This window comes from Zonotrichia leucophrys, chromosome 3 (assembly GCF_028769735.1).
Source record: "Zonotrichia leucophrys gambelii isolate GWCS_2022_RI chromosome 3, RI_Zleu_2.0, whole genome shotgun sequence".
NCBI lineage: Eukaryota > Metazoa > Chordata > Aves > Passeriformes > Passerellidae > Zonotrichia > Zonotrichia leucophrys.
In genome coordinates, this window is record NC_088172.1 from 106,479,829 (window position 1) to 106,489,395 (window position 9,567).

At 43.5% G+C, this 9,567-nt stretch overlaps 1 protein-coding gene across 4 annotated transcripts in view; it reads right to left on the reverse strand.

Moving 5' to 3' along the window:
- Positions 1 to 2,726, reverse strand: part of HACE1 (HECT domain and ankyrin repeat containing E3 ubiquitin protein ligase 1) — a 47,574-nt gene extending 44,848 nt beyond the window's left edge. For 3 of the 4 annotated variants that reach the window (XM_064709851.1, XM_064709852.1, XM_064709849.1), the window contains exon 1: positions 2,535 to 2,726. In XM_064709851.1, coding sequence (XP_064565921.1) covers positions 2,535 to 2,610 — 76 coding nt within the window. In that variant the 5' untranslated portion in view covers positions 2,611 to 2,726. The remainder of the gene's footprint in view (positions 1 to 2,534) is intronic. The other variant, XM_064709850.1, reaches the window with a different exon arrangement.
- Positions 2,727 to 9,567: the final 6,841 nt, after the last annotated feature.

Below are 9,567 nucleotides of genomic sequence, written 5' to 3' on the forward strand. Positions count from 1 at the left end.
TTAAATATATCAGCACACTTAATTGAAATGCTTAATATTGATTCTAACTATATTTAACTATATTGCAAGTGCAGTGATCTAGAAAAAGTCAATAGTTAAATACAAGTGTAGCTTGGCCATAAGAGGCATTTATGGCACAATTACAAAACCAAGCCTTTTGCTATTCTATTAACAGAAATTACACTGTGGAGCACACGCAGATTTTCCCAGAGTTTTTCTGTAAGAAGTAATTAAGAGGGTGTGGGACTAAGGAGCTTCTTATGCCTATCTTTGGTGATTATTTTCTCTAGTAATAAAAAAAAGCTCCAAATGACACAAACTACACGACAACAGGTAGAGAAAAAGCATTATACACTTCATGGACTCACCAAACTTATTTGCCAGCTTTCCAAATCTTGATTATATAAAGACCAAAAAAAGGCACACCAAACTTAGTGTCACAGCTGTGGGCTGCCAGACCTTTTCAGGCACTGAGCCTTAATAGAAGCATCCAGAAATTTGTGTGCAGCTCTCAAGTGTCCACAAAACAGTTGCTGAAGGATACTTTGAGAGAGTGATTAAAAAAAAAAAAAAAAAGCTCTACTTGCAAGCTCAGGGTATTCACTGGCACTGGACTCAGGTGTTAAGACTTGCTTTAAGAAAAAAAAAACACCAGAAATTCATAATCTAGAATCCTGCCTTGGCAAGACACACTGACTACTTTATTTACTCAGAGATACTGTCATGAAGTTGGCAGAGATCACAATCTCAAAGTGTCAGCACTGTGCACATCATACCCTAGTGGCTATGACACATGTAATGGAAGTTTAATACTTTCATTTATTGGGATTTATTGCCTTCTTCAGCATAAATAAATTTAAACATACATCTCCATCTCCTGTGAGAGAACCATGACTCCCACTTCAAGGATGGAGAGGTAAACTATGTATTTTTCAAATTATTCAAATACAGTGGGGGTAAAGAGGGGGGAGTCCTAATTCAAGAGGCCAGACACAGCACACAACAAGCCACCAAACTACATATTATCCTAGCCCAGTGTGGAATATTCCAAGCTGATCCTGTCAGTACATGTTTGGAACAACATACTACAAGCCAAACCTGATTCTCAGGGAGAGTTTGGGCAGACCTGCATGAACCTAAGGAACACCAAGGTCAAGAAAGAAGATCCCTAACGAGCTAAGACGGACCCAAAGCTGGATGGCCATTGAACAGAGACCTTCTTGCAATGCAGTTTGACACTTCAGTGTGGAAAGCTTTGAGCCCATTTATCTCCTTATATCAGTCCCACTGATTTGTTTCATGCAACTCCTAAGGAATCCTAGAACTCACACTCCGTCTGCACTACAGGATGACAGAAGTACTTGTTCCAAAGGTCTCGGGGCTTGCACCTGCACTGCCATTCCACAGACATAACTACCTACAAAGTGTAAGACAAAAATGCCTAAGACGTGAAGAAAACAGACAAAATTCAGAATCAATTTGCCTACATCAGTACTGAAGTAAATTTAAAGCAGCTCCAGCTGACACAGGCTGTGCAAAGTGTTATTCATATCAGCACCTTCCATCAGTTAAACTGGTGCTACTCCATTATTTCTCTAACTCTAAGCTTAAGTTAATAGTATTACATCAATTTTCACTGCTGCCATTCAAAGGCTTACAAGCAGCAGCAAAATCTGCCTGAAACTTGCCTGTCAAGTGAAATTTATTAGCAACTGCACTGCAAGGCACTGGAACTGACAGGTGACAATAAGTGAAGGGTGTAGTAGAACAGTTCAGCAGGACACCAGGAAGTCCAAACAGGGAATGCACAGAGAAAACAGAGTATTACTCGCTCTCCTCCACCACTGGAGATGAAAGCTGGCAGACAGGCAGCCAAGGACTCATCCATTAAAGCAAACACTGAGGAAAGCACAGTGACCGCACATGACTCACGAGAACAGGAACTCTGCCCGTCCAAGAGTTTTACAGTTAGTCCTCCCAAAAACTGGACCTGGCTGGAACAACAACCCACTTGCCGTAAGAGCCTGAAGCTCTGCTTTCAAACCCATCCTGATACCATCCAACCAGCACCCATGTGAAGTGGTTTAGAGCCAAAAAAATTAGGCTGTGACGGGTGACAGTGACTTACAATACCTTTTCAAACAAAATTCAGCACTACTAAAAGATTAAAAAAAAACACAAATAAAAAAAAAAACCCAAGAAGACTTTTCATCACTACTCTGTCATAGACGAGGCACCTGGCGAAGGATGCAGCAGCGAACGCAGCCGGTGTCCGGCACCCCGGGCAGCCGCTCGCCGGGCTCAGGGCGGCAGCCCCGGCTGATCGGAGCCCCCGCGCCCGCCACGGAGGGCGGGGGAAGGAAGGAAGGAAGGACGGGGAGCCGCTGTTGCTGTCAGCACCACAAACACACGAACAGAGCCTGTCAGAGGCGGACAGAGCCCGCTCCCATCCTCCCCAGCCGCCTCAACTCATCCCCGCCGGCCCGGGCGCGGAGGCCGCCAGACCGACCGCTCTGTCAGGGCCCCGCTCCTACCGTCCGGCAGCTCCACGGTGCGGGCGCGGCGCAGGGACCTGGTCAGCCGGTTGAGCTGCTCCATGGCTCTCTCCATCCTCGGAGCGGCCAGCCCGGAGCCGCAGACACCCCTCGCTGCCACCGCCCGCCGTCTCTCAGCCCATCGCGGCGCTGGCGGCGCCGAGGCCGCCCAGGCCGCCGCCACCCCGGGACGCTGCGCGCATGCGCGGGGCGGAGCTGGGGGCGGTGGCGAATTCCCTCAGTTTGCTTTTCTTCCCAAGGAAGGAAAGGGGTGTGGGCGATGGATTTTCAAACCTCGTGGAAAATGGATCTTTAAACGTCTGCTTGTTATAAATAAAAATAAAAATGTGATGCCTTTTGAAGCCGCCCCTGCCAGGTGATCTTGCCCGTGCGGGCTCATTTCCCCGGAAGCACAGCGGGGAATGGAGCTGCAAACGCACCTAAGCGGGACAGAATGACAGAACCGATCAGGTTGGAAAAGACCTCTGAAATCATCGAGTCCAACCTATGACTGAACACCACCATGTCACCTAGACCGTGGCACCAAGTGCCACACTCAGTCTTTTCTTAACCACCTCCAGGGATGGTGATTCTGCCTCCTCCTTGGGCCGCCCATTCCAATGCCGCCTCATCATCCTTTTTGTGAAGTTCCTTCCCAACGTCCAGCCTAAACCTCCCCCGCTGCAGCTTAACACTATGTCCTTAACACTATGTCCTATCATCCTGTCGCGGTTGCCTGGGTGAAGAGACCAATCCCACCTGGCTATACCCTCCTTTCAGGTGCTAAGGTCACCCCTGAGCCTCCTTTTCTCCAGGCCAGACAACCCCAGGTCCCTCAGCTGCTCCTCACAGGAGCTTCAGACCCTTCACCAGCTTCACTGCCCTTCTAGTGCCGGCATAAAATCTACAGACACTTGGAACTGTGCAAGGAAACAACCACCAGCATGAGCCTGTCAATTCATTTCTTGCTCCAGGACAATAATACATGTTGTCAAGCATGAAGGAGCATTCAGTGTTGGGTATTTTGGCTTTAATGATGCTTCAGGCGTTGATATAATCTTGGCAAACCAAAGAAGTATGGGCTACATAACAATGCTGCAAAGTGAGAATGAAAAAATTATGTAAAAATTGAATGTAAAGAAAACATACCCCAACAAGATTTTATTCATGATCAACTTCCAAATGCAAGAAGGTATATGGGACTCCACAGGGATCTGTTGTGATCTGGTTCTGTGTAATGCTTTCATTGTTTCATCCTGTAAAGTGCTCCAATGACTCTGAGTTGGAAAAATGAAGAAAAGCTATCTAAGATTTGAAAAGGGTTCAGAAAGGACAACAAGGACAATCAAGAATCATGGGATAGTTTAAATTGGAATAGACTTTTAAAGGTCACCCATTCCAACCTCTCTGCAATGAACAGGGACATCTTCAACTAGATCAGGTTGTTCAAAGCACTGTCCAACCTGAACTTACACAATTGCAGGTCTGTGGCATCCACCTCTCTGGGCAATCTGTTCACTATTTTCATTGTAAAAATCATTTTTCTTATATCTAATCTAAATCAACCCTCCTTCAGTTTAAAACCGTGACCCCTTGTTCTATTGCAAAAGGCTCTGTGAACTGGATTCCATGTAAGTGAGAACTGACTTGGACTCTGCTATCTGGAAAAGAAACACTGTACAGGACAAAGTAGAAGTGGAAAAATTTTAAAAAACACCTTCCCTCCCCACAACTCCCTTCTTCCTCAACTTCATGCCTAAATTCTGCACCTTTTCCCCACCAGCATTGTAGGGGGACAGGAAATGAGGGCTGTGGTAAGTTCATCACACACTCTCTATGCTGTTCCTTCTGCCCCAGAGGGAGGACATCTCACACCTCCATTCCAGTGTGGAGTCATTCCTACAGAAGTCAGTCCTCCACAAACTTCTCCAACATATATCCCTTCCAAGGCTGCAGTTTTTCATGAGCTGCTCCAGTATGGCTCCCTTTCATGGAGTGCAGGCCTTCAGGACCAGGCTGCTCCAGGGTGTGTCCCCACAGGGTCACAACCCCTGCCAGCAAATCTGCTGCAGCACGGGCTCCTCTCTGCACGGGGCCCTAGAGAGCTATTTCCTTTTATTCCAGGTTTGCAGGGGCTGAGGTTAGGGTTTATTCCAATTTCTAAATGTTCTCACTAGTGTAGAGGATTAATTGACTGCTTGAGATCCATTTCTTCTTCTGTGAGAATGATTCCAGACACACCTAATATTAGAGCTACAATATGTATGAACAACTGTTCATAGAAATCTAAGAAGAGGAAAGTGAGGAAACTGGGGAATGTATGCTTTTTTCTAAATTAACATCTTTGGAAACCCTCTGTTAGTACAGTTATATCCCTTCAGTGCAACACTGCCACAAGACATATTTGGTGACATCTTTTAAAAGCACCAAAATAATGGGCTGAAACAAAAACATTGAGAGTATGCACAGTCACAAGATGCTATAATTTTTATGTATTTAGCTTCTAATTCAGTGCTAAACACAAAATATATTCAGGATGCATCCTCAAAAGTTAAAGGATTGATACAACAGTATAAAATCTGTAGTAAATTTTTGTTTTAAAAATAGAGTGTGTTACTGTGATCTGCAATCAGCAGGGAGGAAATGCTATTAGTGGACAGTGAAGAGATAAGAGACAAGTTCTTACTCTTACTTAGCCAGCCTTGTTTGATCTCATTGTGGTTTAAATTCTTCTTAGTTCTCCTTGGGACAGAGAGTAGATAAATTCTTGGTGGTTATTATTTTCCACACTGTCACAAACTGCTCAGGAAAGAAGGGAATGAACATACATACTAACTGACTCATTTCCATAGCAATAATCTACACAGTCTCCCAGCCCTAAACACAAGATCTCCCTTGACCTAATATCAGGTGTTTCTACTGTCTGTCTCCTGAGGTCTTTGTGCTTTAGCCACAGCCAGCAACTCAGCCCCTCCCAGCCACTCATTTACTCCCTCCTGGTGGGATGGAGAAGAGAATCAGAAGGGTAAAAGTGAGAAAACTCATGGGTTGAGACAAAGAAAATTTAAAAGGTAAAACAAAATCTGCCCACAAAGCAGAACAAGGAATTTTTCACCATTTCCCATGGGCAGGCAGGTGTTCAGCCATGCCAAGGAAAGCAGGGCTCCACCTCACATAGTGATGACTTGGGAAGACAAACACCATCACTCCAAAATCTCTGCTTTCTCTCCCTCCATTTTTGACCCTATTTCAGGTTTTCTTGCACAAACTCATTCTTCTTGCCAAGACATTCCCAAACAGATAGGACATATGGATGGGCATTTGCAGCTTTGTAGCCTTATTCTTTCTTTCCACTACAGCATGAAGAGGTCTACAATGTTCAGTAACTGTTTTAATTGACGACTGTGTAAAACTTCAAGGAAGGAAAATCCAGTGGAGGCCAGAGAACAATCCAGGTAGGGGTGACATGATCTCAGTGGTCAGTGTCAATGGTCACAACTTTCAGTATCCCTTTCAGAGGATGATCTAATTCCAGATCCACCCAGTTGGTTTGAGGGCTGCATATATGGCTAAGGTTTCTCTTTTTTTCAGACTACTTTGTAGTAGACTTCATCATTCCAAAAACATCTCAGCTTGACTCTATGAGCTTTTAGTATGTTCCAGGAAATTTCTACTTGAACAGTTTGCTTTTCCAGTGGTATTGCAGCTGTCCATGCCTATATTGACTGCTGTGGAGAACTAGGCACCTCTGCATGGTAATTAATTCTAAGACTAAGTCCTAAATGGAGAACTTTTAAGTGAGTAAAATTAGCTGAAAATAGTAAAACTAGATTAATTTGTTTATATTACGATAGGTATAGCAATACTTCCAAACTTTATTAATTTTCTTGATGTCAAGGAAAAAATTGACATCTCAAGGAAAGATTAAGGTTCCCAAGTTACCACCTAAGGTTTAAGTCATTTGCTCATTAAATGCAGTCAGCAGAGTTCCCTTCGTTACTGAGATAAAGGGACCTCAATACATCTGTCCCTTGCACTTACATATCTGAAGATGTCATGTTCAACTGCCTACAAGCAATTGGTCAAACTTGTCTTTCACAGTGAATGAAATCAAACCAATTATCAGCCCTGTGAAAGCAACACTGTCCTTGCTATGTGTGTAGAGTAATTCCATTGCTGTGAGCAGTCTCAGGAAGGACTAGAGGTAGACTGTTTCTTTTCAAAAAAGGTAATACCATCCTTTACAGTTAAAACTCTGGTGCTCATGGCATTGTTTTTTTCTAGAAGAAAACTTTTCTTCAGAGATAAGAATTATTTTGTTTTCAGGATTGGAAGGAATACAGATTGTTGTCAGAAATGGAATGCAGTACTATGTAAAACTAAACACATTCAGCTCTTTCACTTTGTTTTTTTCCTGTATACATTCTTCACAAAAACATACAAAATTAGAAGAACTTTATGCTAGTTAGCTTACAGCAAAGTGAGGAATTGATATTGATTTTTCTGTGTTTAAATGCCAGGAGAAATTTGTGGCATAAAGACTTAGTAAACTTTGGATCTCGGGTTTTTTCTGTCTTTAGATTTCTAGTTATTCACAAAGAGCCTTCTCTGGACAGTGCTGAGTTCAAGCATCCAGTCCTAAACTGTACCTTTTGTCATCACAGAACACCAAAATACAGGAAAAAATTCAATATGTGAGAAAGTGCATTTCATCTATAGCTTATTGTCTCCTTTTACAAAAAAAAAAAAAAAAAAATAAAAGGGTTTCTGCTTGAATTCAGTTCAACAGGCCCTGTTAATTTACAAGAAAACTGTGAGACAGAACTACTTTGAAAAAATACTGAATCTCTGCAGAAAGGGAAAAAATCAGTAAATACTTAGAAACAGATAAAAGAGCATAATTTTTCATTTTGCCTGCAAAGAACTCTAGGATCATTGAGTCCAACCATGAACCCAGCACTGCTATGTCCAGCACCAAACCATGTCCCTAAGTACTACTACTGCACAACCTCCAGGGACGGTGACTCAATCACTTCCCTGGGCAGCATGTTCCTGTGATTTACAACCCTTTTGGTGAAGATATTTCTCCTAATATCCCATCTAAACCTCCTCTGATTCAGCTTGAATCTGTTTGAATTTGGTCTTATCCTATCTCTTGTTACTCAGGAGATGAGACCAGCCCCTGCCTGACCGACTCCTTTCAGGTAATTCCAGAGAGCAATAAGGTCCCCCCAAGTCTCCTTCTCCCCAGGCTAAACAGCCCAGGTCCCTAAGCCATTCCTTAGAACACTGTACTCCAGACCCTTCACCTGCTTTGTTGCTACTCTCTGGACTCATTCCAGCACCTCAATGTCCTTCTTGTAGTGAGGGGCCTGAAACTGAACACAGGATTCCAGGTACAGCCTCACCATTTTTGAGTATAACGGCATGATCATTGCCCTGGTCCTGCTGGCCACATTGTTTCTGATACAAGCCAAGATAGCATGGTAGTGCATGTTTCATCAAGGAATCAGCTAAAAATCTGAAAAGAATATGATACTTCTAAGGGATACCCAAGATAGACAGGCATGAGCCTGTTTTCCTGCTGCAATTCCATTTGCCTTGATTCTATTCCCTATCAGTGAGCTCAAAGTGCAATCTGAGCTCTTCCTGGAAGGAGCTGTGCCAGCAGAGATTTTCTTCTCCACTGCATTGCAGGGTTAGGAGTCAGCACATCTTGGGAGTGTGGCTTGGAGCCATTTTTCCCAGCAGCCATGTTCTCCTTGTGGGCTGAGTCAGCTTCTTCCGGACATGCCAGCAGACTAAGGTTGTAAACTGCCCTCATATGCTGTGCTGGGACTTGCCTGCCATGAAGATGAAGCTATAGAACTGAAGATCTTTGCAGAATTGTAGTGGAGATCAACTTTATTCAAAGAGATCTTCAACTACCTTTCTCTTCCCCATGTTACCATCAAAGATGTTCACAGGCAATGTGTGCATGGTACTTTCCCTCTGGTCTTGAGGGGGCTTGTCTTCACAGAATCAAAGTGTGGTTTGGATTAGATGAGACCATAAAGGTCATCTAGCTCCAGCACCCTGCCATGGACAGGGACACCTTCCACTAGACCAAGGTTCTTAGAGCCCCATCCAGCCTGATGTTGAACACCTCCAGGGATGGGACTCCACAACTTCTCTGGGCAGCTTGTTCCAGTGCCTCACCACCCTCACAGTAAACAATTTTTCCTAAACCTATTCTAAAGCTGCCCTCTTTCAGATTAAGGCCATTCCCCCCTTGTCCGGTCACTACCTGCCCTTGTGATAAGTCTCTCTCCAGCCTTCTTGCAAGCCCCCTTTATGTGCTGCAAGGCCACAGATCTCCCTTGAGCCTTCTCTTCTCCAGGACAAACAGCCCCAACTCTCTCAGTCTGTTTTCATAGGAGAGCTGTTCCAGCCCTGTAATCCATTCAGTGATCCCATAAATCATCCATTCTTATTGCTGGATGTTTACTCTTTGGGATTGAGGAAATTAGATCAAGGGCACTGCAGAGAACTGTGCATAATCCCAATGAAAGCAGTAACAGAGGGTTTGTACCTATCTCTGAGAATTCCAGTGCTACCACAGCTGCATGTCTGTCCTGTACAATAATTCATGCAGCTGTGTTTTACTGTACCTGGCCATGTAAAATGCTACCACTGTGAAACTTCAAGCAACATTTTTCATCATTGGATAGATAAGCTTTATACATGTATACATGAATCCTTGTTTTCCCAGAGGTTTTTTGGATTCCAAAATCTACATTTCACCTTATTATTGAGGGTATGAAAATGTAGCCTTAAACTGTTTCACTTTTATGTGTTATTTGTATTGGAAACCAATTTTTAATTTGCATATCTATCTTAAAAACAATCAATGAAACCCCACTTTTTTGCCAATGGGGTTAAAAGTCAATAACAATAATATGGATTATCTCTACATTTATTTCTACTGTCAAAAGAAATGTGAACTTGGCTGATTTCAGATTTGATTTCTGATCCTCATTTTTTCTCCTACAGA